Here is a 20432-nt window from a genome sequence, read left to right on the forward strand (position 1 = left end):
TCTATATTAAAAACACTGTCAGCTGCCATGCACAGTGTACAATGTACATCAGGTAGCTCTTGCGAGTACGATGCAAAACCTTCTTGCAACCAAAGATATTTTCTCTATTTTTACAGCAGCGCACAGGCGCACAGCAGCGCACAGGCACGCATCGCATAGCGCTGCTTGTCGCCGTCTTGACGCTACGTTGTGGTAAGTGCACACAATTACGCAACGTCACTTTCACGAAGCGCCTTCAAATGTTGATCACCATATACATAGGATTTGCAACGGACGTTTTCTTTGGGGGCCACGTACGCAATTACCATCTGAGATACCAGCTACGAACCAATAATTCCAACAGCGTTAGCATTTATGTGGACGTTCCTGCACTTCTTGGAGGTTGACCGTTTTTGCTCAATGAGGGTTGCCTCCCTGTTTTCCATCTCGTGTTCTCGAAAACTCGCGATTAGAGACCGTTTTTAGTTCGGGCATGGTACGCGAACGTTGAACGCGTGACGCATAACTTGCAACTAATAGGAAGTTATGATATATCATGAATCCTGGTTATTGTATCTCATCTCTTGTTTGTGAAAATGTCCACATTCCGCCGTGGTTGCTCAGTGGCTATGTTATTGTTGAAGTCGTGACGCATATCGCCTTGCTGAGTCAACCAGCCGACATACAAGCAGAGTGCGGATAAGATAGCGACATAAAGGCCTGTGATCAGTGGTTTCCCACACAAAAGCAACTTCAACGAGATTCGTTGTTGTCTTACCCCTGCTGTTCAATTTGCAAAATAAAGTGTTCGTACTTCTCCAACAATGCGAACTCTTTAACGTGCCTTTTACAAGCTACAGCGGCCGAATTGACTGTAGTGCACTAAGCAGATGGGATTAACATCTTTTGGTGCCGGTTTTGGGCGCGCACGTTTTGAACGCTAACTAGAAAGCGTTGGGCTGGCTGCTCTAATAGGCACGGCATTTCTTTTCGCTTTTGCTGCAAAATTGCGTGCGTTTTAGAATTGGATCATTTTGTTTAATACAAACGATTGTGAACGATCTTTACAAGCCTCCATTGAATCTGTGCCACGTGCAATTTCATAAAGTATAGACGCAAGAAGCATTTATTGTACTCTATATAAATGCTCGCTTCAGGCTTTTGTGCGTTCATGCAATGTTGCGGCACCAGGTAAGCAGCAGTAGTTCTTTTACGAAGCTCCACCGGACTTCAGATGAAAAAAATTACAAGCATATGTCATTTTGGTGTTCAGACCTCATAAGAATACTGCATGTGGAGGCGAAGCGTGCGAAAGTGGTGAATGGGCGCCATTACTAACCAAAGCAATTCGCTTCTACGTACACATGGCGTAGAAAATACCAACTCATCCCAATATATGAGAACATGATTTGCAAGCATTCCCCGTTCCCGGTCGCTATTTCATGCACTTAAAGGCCGATCCACACGACGGACCGAATTGCTCTTTTGGAGCGCGGTCTGCGCATCACGTGATAGGACGCTGGCCCACGCACGACCGCGACCCTCACGGTCCAACAAATCGCCGAAGCTTTTCCCGCTTCAGTTTTGGCGGCGATCCGCATGCAAACCACAGCGATTTTGGCGTAGCCAACGAATGTTGTCCGGCAACAGAGTGTCTTCAGCCAAATCCAATCTATTTTTCGGCTGAGCAAAAGCCAGTCGATACATGCCCGCCGTTCCGCCTACACGTGCGTGCAGCAGATATATTTTTTAAACACCGTGTCCTCGTGGAGTGACGAGGAGGTTTTTTATTTTGCATCCCTCGTTGAGCACTTCCCTGCTTGTGGGACTCGAGCCGGAATGATAACAATGATAACACGCTGGCCGAGAATGTAGCTGGTTGGTCTGCTCTGCTGTCTGCTATGGCAGTGCGCCGTGTGGATGTGCTCTGCGCCGGACCGGACCGCGGCGGGCCGTGACGTCGCATCACGTGACCGATCGGCCCGCGGACTTGGTCCGTCGTGTGGATCGGCCTTTAGGAGCACAAATACAACAGGCGACTGCGCATTTCGAACGCGAATTGGCTTCAGCCGACGCGATGGTAATCTACATAGAAGTGGTCAGAGCGCAGGCTCTCAGCCAGGCCATGCTAGACGCTGGCGAAAATCCTTCTACTCGAACTGAAGGCAAATGCGCGGTTGCAAAGCCTGTTTTCCGTTGTTCAGAAGGCAGAATTTTCGACGTGCTTTTTTTTATCTCCTCGGCGTTATGTATTGCGCGTTCTGCTAGCGCAAGGCACGCACTCCAGTATTATCAATCCTAGCAATCGCTCGTCGCGGTTTTGCAAGCATGAGTACGGAAACAAAGTATATGGCTGTTGCGGGGCCACAAAAAGCGTCACAAAGTTGACCCACTGAGATTCAGCACGCGCCAACCACGACCGAACTGCTCTTCGCTAACTGCGTCACAAGACTCGGTTCGTCGCAGAGTCAAACATTTCTCACGTTGCCGTTGTGGAATAGTGCAGTGCGTCGTGTCGAAGTGCACAAGGAACGCAAGAATACGCCGGGAGACAAACAGGCTACGTCCAAAACAAACGGGTCGACGAGCTAGCGAACTTCACACGCGCAGCCGGCCTCGTTCGCTTCGGTGGCGTGTCTGGCGCATGACGCATGTGAATAGCACGTCTTTCGTGCCGCTAAGTTGTTGCTAGGCAACGCAAGAAAAATAGGTCGCGAAGTATGTTGTCTAATCACATTTCACGTTTCTTGTTGCGGATAGTCGCGCCAGATAGTGGACGAGATTAACACTAGGCGTGACGTGTTTCCTGTTGCCAGTTTTTTCCTAGTTTTCCCTCTTGTTAAATTTATTTCGCTGTCGACGACAGAAGGCATGTCGGTTCCCATCGCGTCTGCACATCAAATATTTAATGTCTTCAAGCCTGAAGAATATGATCTTATTAATCCGAATCACACTAGTACCTGTAACAGTGCAACCATATTGTATATATAATCATACATAGACGAACCGTTTTTGAGGGTGCCAATGATGTAAAACACTCACCAATGTGGATCAAGAACACATGTATAATCCGGTCCGCAAACACGAACATGGCGCAAGATAATGAATGTAAATGCCTCTTCAGAGTTAACAAACAACCTCACTGCCAGTTGCCCACACGAACACTGTCGTCGGCACCAATTCATTGAAGTGTTCCGCACAGACACATTTTCGTAGCCTCTGCTGCAGGCACCCGTTCAACCCAGACTTCACTCAACAAGAATATCAGTGAACATGTGCAGCCGCACTTTGTACGGCTACTATACGCTAGACGCATAGGCGCAAGTGACTTTATAACTTGCACATAATAGGAAGTTATATCATGACTCCTGGTTATTGTATCTCATCTCTTCTGTTTGTGAAAATGTAGACACTCCGCCGTGGTTGCTCAGTGGCTATGGTGTTGGGCTGCTGGGCACGAGGTCGCATGATCGAATCCTGGCCACGGCAGCCCCATTACGAAGGGGCAAAATTACAAAACAAACCGTGTACCTACATTTAGGTGCACGTTAAACGAACCCAGGCGATCGAAATCTCCGGAGTCCTCCACTACGGCGTGCCTCATAATCAGAAAGTGGTTTTGGTACCTAAAACCCCATAATTTAACTTTTCTTTAAATGTAGACAAGCATGATTGCGACGACGGTCAGTTGAAACGAATAGCGTATGTGCTTTCATCCCATCAAGCACGAAATTCTCATAGAAAACGATAACAAATACGCAATAAGTCCTGTCTTTGCGGAATTTCTCTAGAAAATGATTCATTTGCTAAATCAGTGAACCATTCCGCCGTAGTCTGCATTCACTTTGACAACCAGCTGTTCTTCAACGTGCGCCTAATAATAAACACAGGAAATTTTTTATAATTTCGCCCAAATATAAATTCGACAACTATGTTAGGGTGCCGCGATGGCTTCCTAAGCCTTTTGTATGGCCATATATTTCTACGTTCGGTATTTCGCAAGCAGTAATTTTTATAAGAAAAAGGAAAATCTAAATACCGATTTGAGCAGGTAATTTGTATGGGCAATCTTTTCTAAACGTCCCTAAGAAAGACTTCCTATATGTGTTTTCTTTTCTCTCTTTATAAAAAATTGTAGTACCATTGCACAGTCTATATGCGGTTGTCCAAGTCAAAGCCATAACGGCGCGTATATATCTGTAAAGATAGTCCACTTCCTCCACGTTCCCTTGTCAGTAAATGGTGTGAAGCGAGAGAGAATGTGAAGCGAGAGAGAATGTGAAGCGAGAGAGTGAGTTTTTCTGGTTTCGCCTTAAGATCTTTAATATGGTGTAATGTAATTTTTTAAATGTCGTTTATTTATTCAAGCACTGCAGTTTTATACCCGTGCAGTTCCCTCTTTCGTTCATTCAAGAGTAGCTTTTGGAACCACTATAAGACAAAATTTAGAGGGTGATTCTTGTTCTCGAGTTTATTTTTGTATGTACCATATTTTATGATATACGTTTTGTGGTGGGGGCCTAATGGGCTGCTCGGCAAACGCCTATTGCAGCCAAATTCAAACGTGTTACATTAACCTGCACAATGTTTGGCAAAGATGACAACCGATACCGAGATCGATACCGATACCGATACCGATGATACCGATACCGAGATCGATACCGATACCGATGATACCGATACCGAGATCGATACCAATACAGATACCGATACCGATGATACCGATACCGAAACTAGGAGGGGGGGGGGTATTCTGCGACTTATCACCTATTGCACATTTCAGCATAACACATTTTATCAAAACAAAGGAGATGGAGTACTTAATTTCTTCAGTTCAAGAAAATCAGGAATGAGTTAGGATCCGACATGAAGCGTACACGCATAAACCACTATGTAGATAGGTTTGCAATTATTATGAATAACACTGCAGTTTTTTTAATACACTGAATGATCTTTTGGAAAGGCCAAATGGAAATACTATTTTTTAACTTTAAAAGATGCAAAATCTTGCTTTGGCCCATTTCGTGGTGATATCTTCAACGATCATTTTCTGAGATCAGGGGCTTTTGAAACCTCCTCTAGTACCCCTACTCGCTGTAAGTTGTATGTCACAAATCGAATTAAGGAATCAATTGTATTTTGGCTCCCACGGATGAATCGGTGATGAAGTTATTAATGATAAACCTGCAGAACAGTTGTGCTGCTGGCGTTGATAGCATAAATGCAGGGACATTAAAAGGGCTTGCACAGTCAAGCTCACAATTTTCACATATATTCACAAGTTGTAGCCTCAGAGCTCGCAAGGCGTACCCATTTCAAGGAATATTGTGGATTACACAATTTGAGCGCGCTCTTCACGAGAGAAAATAAAATGACGTTGCTGTAACTTTGGTGCTTCAGTGCAAGAATATGTATTTTTATAGAAAGTGGAGGTGGGACATGCGAAAATTTCACGGCCTGTATTTCTAAACTGGTGCCATCACAATTTGTTTTTTGTCAATATACCATGGGGAATGCTGTCTACAGCTTGTAATCGCAATACGTACGACAATAGAACTAGTAAAAAACTTCATTACACAATTACTGTAATTCTTAGAGTACGCATTTGAATGCGTAAAAATAATGTTTGCTTGATCCGTCCGGTTCATGGCTTACAGTGGTTACAGTTACAGTGGTTCATGGCTCCTTACAGTGGCAGCAAGTTCTAGAACGTTCCTTCTGCGTCTTTGTTTTCAAGGGTTGTGCGGCTTGGTGCAAGGAGAGCTTGCACCACTGCCCTTGCCATCACTTCGGTATTTGCCGTCAGGACACCACGAGCCGGTAAGTACACACAATTACCCAACGCCGTAAGTTGCATGAAGGGTCCTCAAAGCTTAATCATCGTATACATGTGGCATGTAGAAGACGATTTTTTGAGGGATCAGGCGCACGTAAAGAACACCTGGGATACCAGCAACGCAGGAATACTACTGACAACGGCACCAGAATTGAACCGAAGACGGTTGATCGGTCCGGTTCATGGCTTGAAATAGTGCTATCTGCCATAGTCCATAGGCCATAGGTCCATGACATGTGCTGCGAACTGTGGCCCTGCTTCGCCATCCACCTCGTATGCTCAGGTTGCGGCTATGCAACCAACGTTCGTTCGGACACTGTCTCCTGCTCCTGCTACTGCCCCCAACCATCTGGCGACTCTACCACCTCGTCCGCCTGCCACAGCATTTTACACTACCCAGCACCTCCACCACTTGCGAGACAGCTGTTCAGCCTCAACGGTTTATTTCGCAGGTCGCGCGCTGAAGATGATGACGCTGGCCATGATGATGAATATACACAGATGAAAAAGATGAAGGGGTAAAATGCTCACACAATAATCACCATAGAAAAAAGAAGGCTGCATATTGAGAAGACTCAGCTGCCATATGGCAAGTAGTGTGATGTGCACACTATTGATCCGGGAGCTCTTGAAATACGATGCAAAAAAAAAAAAATTTCTCAAACCAAAAATACTTTCTCCGTACTTACTGTTGCAAAAACCGCGGCATGTTACAAAGAATACAGTAAGCTACATGCCCAAAAGGTATCTGACGTTAGTATGTATCACGCAGTATGCTCTGGCCATGCCAGCTTTTCCTAAGAGTCAGCCGACTAATCTTTACAGTGGCAGCAAGTTCTACAACGTTCCTTCTTCGTCTTTGCTTTCAAGGGTCGTGCGGCTTGGTGCAAGGAGAGCTTGCACCACTGCCCTTGCCATCACTCTGGTTGTTGCCGTCAGGACACCACGAGCCGGTAAGTTCACACCATTACGCAGTATCTAAGTTTGATGAAGGGTCCACCGTATACATGTGGTATGCAGACGATATTTTGAGGGATCAGGCGCACGTAAATAACATCTCGGATACCAGCAACGCAGGAGTACTACTGACAACAGCGCCAGAATCGAACCGAAGACCTTACTGCGCGTCTTGAACGCTGACCTTTTCTCACCTCGGGTTGCCTCACTGTTTCGTAGCTGGTGTTCTCTCCAGCCCACAAAAAGGGCAGTTGTCAGCTGACAATTGTTCGACGCATAGCAGGGGTAACAAGGTTTGATTCAAGATTGAACTTATGTTGCATATAGTTTTACGACAACCGGCAAACATGGCAGCAGAGTGCGGACAAGAGATGAAGAATGAGCGCCTGCGTTCAGTGGTTGCCCGCACAAAACCAACCACAAGAAATATATTTTTGTTTAATGCATAGGCGCAGAGTTAAAACGCTCAATATACTCTCACGAAGAAGACCTCAAATACAAAAATCTGGCTTGTGGCGTCTTTAAAAAAATAAAACAGTTTAACAACAAAGGTATGCTATTAGAGGCTATCTCAATAATTCATTCTAAAAAAGACTGAATTATTGATTGATATCAGATACCTTCAACTTGCCGATTAGACTTTTTAAATCATTTCTACTACATGGATTGTATTGTATTGTTGAAATAGTATTTTAAGGATTGTAAAAGTTGACAACTGCTGTCATGGTCAGCCAAGTATCTCGCCAGTTCTTTGTAAAAGTGTCTTCAATAAAGAAAATGATTCTTTTCGCAAGAACTCACTTTACAAGGATGCATAAATGCGCGTGTAGGTGCACTCCGAAAGTGGTTACCGACAGCACGTGTCTTTAACACGGCTCTTCGCAGTCAGGGCACAAACGTTGCCTGGGATTTTTACTTTCATGCCACTGAAATGTAATCGAGAGATGGAATACCAGGCGCTTCTGGCGTGCGGGTCCCACTCGGAATTCTCAGCAACAACAAAGCGATATCTTTCTCATAAATTCTTACCATTTCAATCATCTTAGTCCAACTAAGGAATATCACAATATGTATGTCTTGTTGGAAAGGCATGGTCCCTCGGTTGACGCCAGCTGGCCCCCCACTCTTGGCCGGCTGAGCCCAGAACCACAGCTTCCGCTCAGGAGTCACTTTGTCCTCCACTACATCGACTGCTGGCTGTGATGCCGGAGTTTCCATATTGTATAATAAACTTCCTTCTTCTCTAAACACGCTTGCGCTCCTTTTTCAGACAAGCATTCCTATGATAAGCAGCTGATGTACAGATTAGCCCACATAAATTTCAGCTGCAATGTTTCCCTGGCCTTGCGTTTCCAAGTTTGCCGATGCACTTGTTACGCTGTGCGTTAGGGAGCAATTCAGTTTTCTATTCAGAGCACTAATAGATCATATAAGTTTTAAGTACCAGATTAGCGAATTTATTATAGCATCTTGGTGTTCTCTCCAGTACACGAAAAAGGGCAGTTGTCAGCTGACAGTTGTTCCACGCATGGGAGGGGTAACAAGCTTTGATTCAAGATTGAACATATGGTGCATATTGTTTTACGACAAACGGCCAGCATGGCAGCAGAGTGCGGACAAGAGATGAAGAATGAGCGAAGAATTCATGTAATGTTCTCTAAGACATCCTTTCTTGTCCGAATGTGCATTTCATTCGAGTTTCCACGACTTCTCTTGAATTGTTGCATATCGTCATACCTTTAGCCTTCTTTCGTCTATTTGAGCTAGCGCTGAAAACACTTTCCTTCAGTGTCAGTCACTGATCTTGCCAACGTCTTGTAAGATTGCCATCCGTGAAAGACAACTTTCTGATACAAAAAATTTACTCTGTTAAGCCACTTTTGGATCTTACACTTCCTGGTGGGCGACGGATTTATCTCGAGTAATTGTACCTCTGATACCAAATCTAGCTTGCTAACACGCGGCCGCTACTGCTCATAGCGACAAGCCTACCGTCTGTCTGAACATAACCGGGCAGGATGAATTAGCTCCGAGTGCATCGTGCGTGATGGAATCACGGCTCCTTCTGCGCACTTGACACATGCACGAATAGGGCACGCAGAATAAAGTTAATTATATGTTACAGGGAAGGAGGTGGCCAATTCACGATTACTTCTAATTGATAGGCAGTTAAATAGATAGCTTATGCATAGAGAATTAAGGTGTTGCTACTTGTTCACCTCGCTACAAAATGCTTTGCGTGCTTTTCTGACCATGAAACAAAGCTGGAATTTAGTGACCATGCATGGCCCATGCATGGTCTACACATGCGTGTAAACACCGTGCATGTGCATGGTGTTTACAGTGGTAATTTGAAAGAATGGGGAAGTGAGAAAATACGAATGAGGCAGCCGCCGCTGGTGCTTCTAATGCGCTTGTTTTCCTATTGTGACGATTTGCAGAAATAAAAGAAAGCATGAAATAAAATCCGTGCACGTCTGCGCCAAGTAATGATGCAGTGAGCTGTTAGCCACAATAAAATTTTAAGTGAAAAGGTCGAGACAAGGCAAAAGAAACCTCAAAGGATGTGGGTGTCAAAACTCTGGCAATGACACGTTAGGTAGATGGGGGCGGAGGCTGCAAAGCCGTAGGCATCGCCGGAGGGTCAGGCCCCCCCCCCCCCCCCCCGAAAAGCTCCGGAGGGGGCTCGGGCCCTGGAGCCCCCGCCCACCCGTAGACGGCGCCTTTGTAACTATTAATGACAAGTTAGACGCCTTCGTTGTATAAGGATCTGTAATGTTTTAAATCCTGAGAAAGGATTCGAAAACGTATTATCCTTATCGCGGTCAACCACGTACACATCATCCAAGTCTGCGTAGAAGCGCCGTTTAGAATGTTCAACTCCACAAAAACGCATCCGTTGTTGCATGTATTATTGTTTTTTTCTGTACAGAAAACTGTTTGATTGTGGCCTTAAGTTTAGAGAGCTAGCCCATGAATTTCCGACAATTATTACCTGACAGGCGATAGAGAAGTGGCACACCAAGAGTTTCATATGTGTGGCATGAGATTCGAAGGTTCACAATTGTTCTCAAATGCAATTCAACGAAAACGGTGTATTTACCCGTACATTAGATATTGTTCAACGCACAAATATCGTAGTATGTTTGATATACATCTTGTTTCATAAGTGCTTTCGTATTTATTTTTTTTTACAGCTATGCTCCCCGAAATTACGGTAAGCGCCAGATTTTCAGCGTTTCCTTTTCGATGTGCTGCGTGGTTTCCTGTTTTAAGCATTTAGGAAAAATATTGCTGACTGTTCAGAGCATGAAATGAGATAATTTTAGACAACCTAGTAGCGAAACTGTTTAGCACCTGCATTGTCTCACATTATTATGATTGCCTGAAGCATTAGAAAGCGTAAGCATCCATGTCGCCACCATTGCAGCAGCTAGCCAGTCTTTAACAGCGTCGTTCTCGGAGCGAACTGTTCCCTTGCACAAAAACTTGCTCTAGAGGAACGCATACTTGTGGCGTTGCTTGCACAAGAAAGTGTATACCCACAAGACGTGCACGGTAGCAACGCCATTATGCACATAATACTGGTCCTTTTTTGTCATTAGGGTTATGGAGGATGCTGAATTCATTTGCGCTTAGTACCTCTGTAATTTCATCAATGGTTTGCTTACTAGGGGCGAACGCGCTCTCATTGGGCTCCGCATGTTTCTGCAGGTCAATCGCCTGGGCATCATTGCTAGGCGTTGCCGAATACTTGGCACTTGGAACATTCACGCAGGTTCAGGATGTATAATCGTTTGCGCGCCTTTGCGTACCTTGTTTTGAGAGACCCTGGCAGAGTACTCGATGCAAAGGGGAGAATCACATGTTTGGTGGTGTTCTTTTGTTGGCATGTTTTATCTTTTTCTTTGAACTTTGATAATGGTCTGGTTCATCCATACCCTCGAGAAGCTGTTCTTCCGTAGGTTTCAGAAATCGTCATTGAATTCTGACTTCTCGGGCTGCATTCAGGGAGTGGTGTGGAGTCGCCATGATTGCGGCATTACCGAATTCCATAAGGTTAAGTTTTTCAGTTTCGTATGTCGCGGATCTCAAGTAGCAGGTTGCCGCTTTGGTAGCTTTGTATCCGGGTCATGTCGTTTCATTAAGGCATTTTGCAGCAATGAAAGAAAAGTGTTCTCATGGTCTTTACTGGATTAGAACTATGCACGACATGGAAACGCTGAAAACATTTCTTCTGCTGGACAAAGAATTTGTTTCATTGGCGCACCTCCTTTTAAAAAGATTATCAGGAAGTACCATAAATAATTATATTAGTTTGGGCAGCTATGCCAGCCGCCGACAACGGGGCCTAACAAGGGTGCGCTTTTCTGTAAAGAAAGATGGCTATTTCTGGCATTAATGTGGAGGAGGCTTTCCGTTGATTTTTGAGCGCAGCTCGATCTTAGGCGCCAGCGCTCGCAAAGAGAACTTGAAGGAACTTTTTGGCGAGCTTCGACAACGGCGCCTTCCCCCTGCACGCCGTTATTCCACTCCCCACTCCATCGGCGTATCCAATCCGTACACCAATCGCAGCAGAAGCCGAGGTGTTCCACGCGCTGGTTAACCACCGCACGAGCTCTGCTCCTGGCTCCGACCAGATGAATAACAAATTTCTCCGTAACCTGGACGACAATTACTCAGCACATACTTCAGCCACTGGCACCCTTCTATCCTGGTGAAAGGTTGCCACAGTTAAAGTTTTTCCACAAACACCACAAACCTGTAAACACATCCATCTTCAGACCAATATAACTCAGCTCATGCATTGGGAATACTTTCGAACACGTCATCCTCAACCGCTTCAATAAAAAAACGTGAGTCGTTCCACCCTGTGAAGGTGGATGACCAACTAAGCTGTTGAAAACCACTACTACTGCTGAAGGTGGTGGTATGCAATGCTTTATGGCTTTAAAGTAGTGACAGTAGTGCTATGTTAGAATAGTGGTAGGAACGGGAGTAATCGTTATGTTTAGAGCACACCTCACCCACAGTGGTGCTGCAACGACATGAAATTCAGTTGCTAGTCTGGTTATCTTATAGAAAGCCTGCGGACGTCACAACCCATGTCGAAAGCTGGTGTTTCTGTGTCGGCTTGCGCAACAGTAATCTTTACCAGGAAACGTTTGCGGGGAGCGCTACGTGCTTTCCTTGCTATCACGAGCGCTTTATCATCAATTATGTGTTTCGAATGCCTTTTTTTGAGCTTTTTCTTTATTGAAACATATTCTGTTCTGTATGTCAGCCGACTAATCCTTACAGAGGCAGCAGGTTCTACAACGTTCCTTCTCCGTCTTTGCTTTCAAGGGTTGTGCGGCTTGGTGCAGGGAGAGCTTGCACCACTGCCCTTGCCATCACTCTGGTTGTTGCCGTCAGGACACCACAAGCCGGTAAGTACACACAATTACGCAGTATCTAAGTTTCATGAAGGGTCCTGAAATCCTAATAACCGTATACATGTGGCACGTAGAAGGCGATTTTTTGAGAGATCAGGCGCACGTAAATCACATCTGTCCCATCTTCGCTGAAGAGTAGGCAGGCATTGTGCCCCTTCCAGTGACAGTTGCCCACCTGATCCTCGCTTCCCCTTTACTCACCCAAGAGTCGCGCCAGTTTTTCACGTGTAGAGGTGGAATCCCTCTCGACAGCCATCTTGTTTGTGCATCGCTGTCTTTCGTGTAAATATTGTAACTACATCTTTATATAGGACTTCTGCAATGCAACAAACTCGTGGAGGTTCTGGATACCCACTAGAAACATCGGACTGGACAATATGACGGAGAATACAGGACCCGACTTGGCGCTGCCCACATCAACGCCTACAAACCCGACGGTTGTGTTGGCTCAGCCGCAGGAACCAGGAACGTTCTGCAGCACCGACCACCTCGACGTGGAAGACTGGATCGCCACTTATGATCGTGTAAGTGCCCACAACAAATAGGATCCGACGACTACGTTGGCTAATTTGCTCTCCTACCTACAAGGCGCGGCGAAGGTGTGGTATGACAGCCATGAGGTAGGGCTTAACGACTGGGACACGTGCAAACAGAAGCTGAGGGACTTGTTCGGCAGTCTCGCCTGCTGGAAGAGCACCGCTAAGAGTGAACTACCGAGCCGTGCCCAGACGTCCACAGGCCGACAGCGATATGGCGTAGTCAGACAAGGTTGGGCATGTACTGAAGGGTATCGCTGATGACATCATAACAGTGTGGACGCTTTTTTCAATTCAGTCCAAGAGCCGCCGCATTGCAATGCCATTTGCACGTCTGCCGAACACAGCTATGGTATCATCCAGTAACGACAGGCTAGGAGAGCGGCGAACATAATCATCAGATGAGCTGCTCCAGCAGCTGTTTTCCCGCCCCAGGGACCCGAACAACTTGCCTACAGCACCCTTTGTGCAGGCAAGTTCAATTCTCAGTTTATCGAAGAACTCGGTAATCTTTGAGGTATTCTGTATGTGCCGTTGCCGCTTCACAGCTGCCTCGTGCTCCAGCTCCATCGACTGGTCCGCGGTGTCCTGCACGCTACCGAAATCCAGCCGAGTGGCGAAACGCAGACGATTGGCGAGTCTGCTTTGCCTGCCGAAGTATCGGTCACGTTGCTCGCCATTGTAACAACCGTACTGTTACCTCCTTTCTGTGGCCGCAATTCGCAAGTTATGATCGGTCTGAACAGCGAGCGTCGTTACCAGCCTCCGTTGGCACCGCAATAGCCAAACAATGACACTCCTGCACCTATGAACAGTAATGCGTCGTCGTTCCGACGTGACCAGTCCCGTTCACCCCGAGCTCGTCGCCCACCGTCCCTGATGCAGCCCCGATGCGCGTCTCCAGAAAACTAAGCGATGCAGCTCCCGGAGGTGATGCTGCATTGACGACTCGACCGCAAAACATTTGACCTGTGAACGATTGCGAGATATCGGCACAAGCTGCTGACCTCCACCGTCTCTTGGAAACTTACCCCGACATTTTTTATCTTGACGGCCGCCCTTTAGCCCCAGATCTCGATGGTCATCTATCGTATTTACATCGCAGACGCCAATCCAATACGGCGCAGGCCGTACTGTGTTTCACATGCTGAATGACAAGTCATATAACGAAATTTTCACTGAAGGCGCTATCTAGCCATCTCGCAGTTCGTATGTGTCCCCTGTTGACCTTGTCAACAAGAAGGACGGCAGATGGCGATATTGTGTGGATTACAGACACCGAAACAATATCGCACGCAAGGATTTCTACCCCTTGCGGCGTATTGATGACGCCTTGGACTGCTTGCACGGAGCTAACTACTTTTCATCGATAGACCTGCGATCAGAGTACTGGCAAATCTCGGTGGATGACTTGGACCGTGAGAAAACTGTGTTCGTAATACCTGACCGCCTCTACCAGTTCAAGGTAATGCCGTTCGGCCTTTGTAATGCCCCGGCAACCTTAGAAAGAATGATGAATTCCATACTTCGCAGGTATAAAATGGTTTACATGTCTGTTATCTAGACAATGTCAGTCTCTTGACCAGATTTCACGAGTCATTTTGTGCTATTTTTGCTTTTTCCCGATGCATCGGCCTGTAATTGAAGTTATCGATGTGCTACTTTGGACGTCATCAAATTACCGTTCCTGGCCATCTCGTCAGTGCCGCTGGCATTCAAACCGACCCTGACAAGGTTCGCGCGGTCCAGAACTTTCCTGATGCGTCTTCCGCCGCAGACGTAAGGAGCTTGCTTGGGCTATGCTCGCATTTCCGTCGTGTTATCAAGAAAAGCAGAGCCTTCTCCGCCCTCGTACGCTTACTCACGGCTGCACCCCTCAGGAATGTAACCAAACACGCCTGAGACCTGCCCATCAGCACTTCCAATCAGAAACTATATGCTTTGGGTGCCCTTAACTCCATTCCGAATTCAGTAGCCCACGGAGGCCCACCTTAGAAACCAATGTACACGGCTTATGCAGATTGCCCCAAGGCGTTGCCTGCTGGACCGCCTGTGCATTCAACACCATTGCGAACCTGAACGTACAGTGCACATCTCAGAGCTTTTGCACACCAAACTCTGGGTGCCCCCCTCCCTCGTAATATGACGAAGGAAACACATGAAGGAAGAAGACACGCGCATGCCAAAGCGCAAGAAAGACGGCTTGGCTCCCGTTCTGGGGTTTGCTATGATGTAGTCGGACCGTCGCAGAGGGGATACACGGCGGTGGTTATACATAGGGGAACTCAGGTGCATGGGCTCTCATTTAAAGCCGCGAATCCAAACCAAGCAGAGGAGGTTGCTATCGCCTTGGCGGCTGCAGACCCCGAATCGTACTGCATTCTTACAGACTCTTGAAGGGCCTGTGAAAGCTACTTGTCAGGCGAAATCTCTCCGCTAGACAACAAAATTCTCAAAACTCTGCATCAGGGACGGAGATCCCGCGCCAAAACGAATAATCTGGACGCCAGGCCACCAGGGCCTCCGAGGTAATGGCGCTGCACATGCAGCGGCCCGCGCGCTCATTCCCTGGGAACCTCCTTGATGCCTTAAACAGCCTGAATGTCCTACCCCTCTACTACAGTTCAGTGCAATCCGAGATTAGTTCTGCGAGCAGCGCCGGGTGTATCCCCTTTCGGCGAAAGGCCTATCCAAAACAGAACGCATCCTACGGGGCCTCCAAACTACCTACTACGTTGCTCTGACCAGCTATAGTTAAATATTTCGATCCAAATATCAGTGGTTAATGCCAGCACTGTGCTGAGTTGGCAGATATATATCACGTGGTCTGCTACTGCCAACAGAATTCCTAGCTATCCCCTATTTCCCACCCCACTCGAGAGGACTGGGAGGCGACCCTGCTCAGTAGCTCCGGAATAAAGGAACGAGCTCTTGTCCGAAGGGCTCGAGCGACGGCTTCGACCAATGACGTCCCGAACTAAGGACAACACCTAGTTTAGTGCAGCCTACGAGCTTCACCTTTTCTGTTGAATAAGTTTTCACCACCACCACGGCTGCACCATCGCTGGCTGAATATGATCCATCTGCCGCCACTGAACTTCATACAGATGCCAGTGGCCATAGGATCGGGACTGTACTTGTTCAATGGCAGCGTAACGCAGAGTGCATAATTGCATAGGCCCGCCGCCTGGGGTCGCCCGTCGAGCGAAATTTTCCAATTACCAAACGGGAGTGTCTGGCGCTCCCGTTTGGTAATTTCGCCCTACTTGTCCGGCCGTACATTTTACGTGGTTACCGATCACCACGCCTTCTGCTGGCCCTCCTCACTTAAAAACCCCCCTCAACGATTACGTAGATGGGCGCTACTGCTCGAACAATATTCATTTGCTGTTTTGCACAAGTCAGGTCGTTTGCACAAAGTCGCCGACTGCCTCTGCTGTCATCCTGTCGACCGTCCTTAATATGATGCGCATGACACTGACGTTTGCGTTTACGCCATTTCTGATCTTCACGACATCAGTACTGAACAACGTTGCGTGCAGTATTTTTGTGCTTTATGAAATGTTGTTTAACATTACATACGCCACAGTACCCTTAGCTTTGCGCTGACTTTTTTCAAAGCAGCGGAAGTCACGTGACCTACTTTGGCCTATAATGCCACGCCCCGTTGTACTTGCTATCAATTGTAAATGCACGCTTTACGGATTACTTCTTGAGAGCACCAGCAGCCAAGGGCTGTCCCGTGCCGTCGCGGAGGCATGCCAAAACAAAATACAAAGCGAAAATTTCATTCTGCGTATCAGAGATGGAACATCACCGCTGTATCGACACCGGAGAAAGAGGACACTCGGATCATGCAGAACGTCAAAACGCTGAATAATGGACGACCCAATCCCCGTAATGCGTACGTAACGACTAGAATCTGCAGTATGAGGCGTCGTACACTGAATGGAAGCCTCCACATCACCCCAGTTAAAAGGAGACCTCTAGATCCGTACCCAAAGAATGTGGATGTGGAGGAATCGCGAATGCTCGGCGACTCCCAAAGTGCAATAACTACTTTTTATCGGGCACACCATACCCAGATATATATATAATACTACGGTTAAGAGAAGGCCTGCCATCCGTACCGTAATGCAACTTAGGTGTGCCGAACCTGCTGCAGCATTGGCCACCGAGCGGACGTGTGCCCTTAACCAGACTTGTCTCTGTGCCGCTTGTGGCGGGGTGCAGGACCCACCGGAAAAGACGAGTACAGCGTGTAATGTGCCGCCTGTGGGCAGGTCCATCCCACGGACGACCGCAGCTAATGAACAGAAAATTGTGCGACTACCAAAGCGGACTCCGCGGGGCTCCGAATAGATACGCGGCAGACTCTCCGAAATGACAATATCTGCTATGTTTGGAGGAGAGATACCATTTAACTTTATAAACTAGGCTCGACGTACCCATCACAATAGGGAAACGTGTTTCGAAAGATGCCTGGTTGTGCTTCAGTTTTATAAACCAAGAAGATGAGATAACGCCGACTAATCTAGGGGACAACGTTGGTAGACACCATTGCATACTCAGCCTTTCGGCAAATTCATCACGTATCACACGCAAGGTTGAGCAGGCCATACAGACAGATTGAATAAAATATGTGATCGTCAGGGTAGCTCAGGTTCCATACTGAACGCTGGAAAGTGGGCCAAGAAACATGGCAACACGCTGGCCTGGATGACAAAGGTTACAGATACAAAGCCAGACGCTCCGGTACTGGATTGGACAGGCACCTGCGACATTTATGAGCGGTCCTGCGCAGCCTTACCAAGACCTTACCTTACCAAGAAGCGAGCACGTACGCGCAGGTATTTTCGTAAGGTAACTAGCACCGGCTTTGCGATTCTCTCACGAGGCCCCTCAGTAAAAAATGGCACTTTTTCCGCAGCAAGATGGACCAAGAGGGAACGAATAGGGCAGTACATAAGACGCTGAAGCTATCGGAGAGTGAATTCAAGGGCGATTTAGGCTAAAGAGGGGGGCCGGTGCCGTAGCTATAAAGGACAGGAACTTGACCGAATTTAGACGCACCAATAACCCCGGAAGAGGTCCATGCCACGGCGCAGTCCTTCAATAGAAACACGGCGCCAGGGCACAAAATTACTAACGGCATGATTCGAAACTTGAGAAACAAAACCACACAACAGATAACTGAATACTTCATGAGAATATATGAGATGGAACAGGGAGACCTCCCGGCAGGATAGAAGGAAGCAAAAATCGTCATCATTACAAAACCTGGGAAGGACCGAGGCATTAGAAATCTACGGCCCATATCACTAACGTCGTGTGCCGGAAACCTCTTCGAAAAATTGGTCGACACCAGGTTATCCAACTACATAGACAGGAACACTATTCTTCCCACTAACGTGTTCGATTTCCGCCCGCACGTGTCGGCTCTGGACGTTTCTGTGATGCTTCAGCCGGACGTGTCCTACACCAGGTAAGGGGCTTGGCGGTGTGCTCGCCTTCGACGTAAAAAAAAAGGCATTCGACACGACTTCTCACGAGCCAATACTGGAAGGACTAGAAGGCGTAGACTGCGGGAGGCGCATTTGCCAGTGTGCATGCGGCTTTCTGAAAAATCATGTGATCAACATCAGGCTGGGCCCCATTAAGTCGAAACTCGTTGTAGTTCCCGGTCGAGGTACCCCTCAAGGGTCCATGCTCTTCCTCCGATTTAATGTGGGAATGCGTGAGTCCACACTGAAACTCGAGGCGAAGCGAGCCCTTGGGAGCGTTTTTTACGCTGGAAATATCACGCTGTGAGCAAATCGGTATCCTACGGCGATAAGCCGGAGCTTCTCCAGTGGCCAATCCAAAAGGTCGTGACCTATAGAGAGGTAAAGGAGACATTTATGTGACTTTAAAGAAAGTTGTATTAACTGTTCGCCGCACATCATGATTTCCTTAAAAGTTTACAAGCACCTACCTAATACGTGGAGCACCGACTTAATCCACTGGTGAAACCCGCAACTCAGGCTCACCAAAACATGGAAGTGTGGAGCAAGGCAAAGTTCTTCAAGCCCGCTGAAACCCTCGGTTAACGGACGCTTTCCGTAAGTAACACTGTGCATCACAGCAGCAGGCACGTCGTTGTTGAATGTCCTGGCTTGCATCCCGTTGCGGCCCATGCCCAGGGCCTCGCCGCAACGGACGATTAGCCGCCACAACCACCGCCGTGCCGTCTCTTGCACATGAGACAGGCTTAAGTCCTGTTTTCCTGATAAACTCGAGCGTCATTCTACCTTTTAAATACTTTTTTATAAGCAAGAAAGTACATAAACTTGTTTCTTCTCCATTATATTGCGATGCATATTTAGGCGGGGATCGGCATGGTGAGCAGCAGATCTACCGATTAGCCAACTTATTCCATCTGCAATGCTTCCGTTTACAAGTGTTCCTTGTGCTCGCTGCGCTATGCGTTAGGAATTCCGTTATATATTTAGAGCATTAATACATATACAACGGGGGTGTTCGCCTAGCAGCACTAGTTCTAGTTTGTAGCGGTAGGCTTAAACAGGTCGGCGCTATATCAAAACGGGGAAACCAGCACTTCTCGTCGTCTTCTGCCACTAGCACCATGCCCACTGCCCACTGCCTTCAGTACAATCACTCCCCACCGAAAGAGTAGCCATCCTGGCGACCTAAGAACAGGAGAACACAGAGGGGTCATGGCACGTACTGCTTGAGCCGGGAGACGTGGACAATTTCCTGGCCGCGACGACGCTGGTCAGAAAGCGCTTCTAATGACTCGATGAGGTAGTTAACCGCGGATGTTTGTTTGACTACCCAATAAGGACTGTGATACTTGGAGAGCAGCTTGGACGAAAGGCCTGGAGGAGTAGAGGGCACCCACCACCAGACCAGCAAGCCACGAGCAAAGCACGTAGCCGTAGTGGATGAATCGTGGCGATGCTTTTGGAGCCACTGGTCCTGGGATGTGAACGAATGAGCGAGCTGGCGACATTCTTCGGCCTACGCAGCCGCTCTAGAAACAGTCGTCCACTCCGAAGCATCTGGCCGGTAAGGTAGAATCGTGTCCATAGTGCATTAAGGTTCGTGTCCATAAAGCATAAAGAAAGGGGAGAACCCAGTGGTGCTTCGCGTGGCGGTATTGTAAGCGTATGTGACGAAAGGCAGAATGTGGTCCCAATTCCAATGGTCAGATGAAAAATACATGGCCAACATCTCGCCAAGGGTGCGGTTGAAACGTTCTACCATCCCATTAGTTGGAGGATGATATGCCGTGGTAGTGCGGTTAATGATGCGACATTCATTTAGTAATGCTGAAATGACATCTGAGAGGAAAACGCGACCGCGGTCGCTCAGTAGTTCTCGAGGTGTTCCATGGCGTAAAATCTGGTTTTGAAGGATAAACCTAGCACCGCCTTTTGCTGTGGCAGATGCTAAGGCTGAAGTTTCAGCGTACCGCGTGAGGTGGTCGATAGCAACAATAGCCCAGCGGTTGCCGTTTGGCGTGTTGGAAAGCCGATCATATAGGTCAATGCCGACGCGGTCGAACGCGCGCTTGGGGCATGTTAAAGGTTGTAAGGGGCCGGTGGCATGTTGAGGTGGCGTCTTCCGTCGTTGGCATATGTGGCATGGCCGGACATACTGGCGAACAAAACGGTACATACCGCGCCA

The 20432-nt window shown here is 47.5% G+C and overlaps 1 protein-coding gene across 5 annotated transcripts in view; it reads left to right on the forward strand.

The window, feature by feature from the left end:
* The window catches only part of LOC129384144 (uncharacterized), a 285323-nt gene that overhangs the window by 205841 nt on the left and 59050 nt on the right, over positions 1-20432 (forward strand). For all 5 annotated transcript variants that reach the window (XM_072284254.1, XM_072284258.1, XM_072284255.1 and 2 more), the window contains 2 exons: positions 5717-5799; positions 6686-6768. In XM_072284254.1, coding sequence (XP_072140355.1) covers positions 5717-5799; positions 6686-6768 — 166 coding nt within the window. The remainder of the gene's footprint in view (positions 1-5716; positions 5800-6685; positions 6769-20432) is intronic.

The sequence above is a fragment of the Dermacentor andersoni genome, chromosome 9, assembly GCF_023375885.2.
Source record: "Dermacentor andersoni chromosome 9, qqDerAnde1_hic_scaffold, whole genome shotgun sequence".
NCBI classification, from domain to species: Eukaryota; Metazoa; Arthropoda; class Arachnida; order Ixodida; family Ixodidae; genus Dermacentor; species Dermacentor andersoni.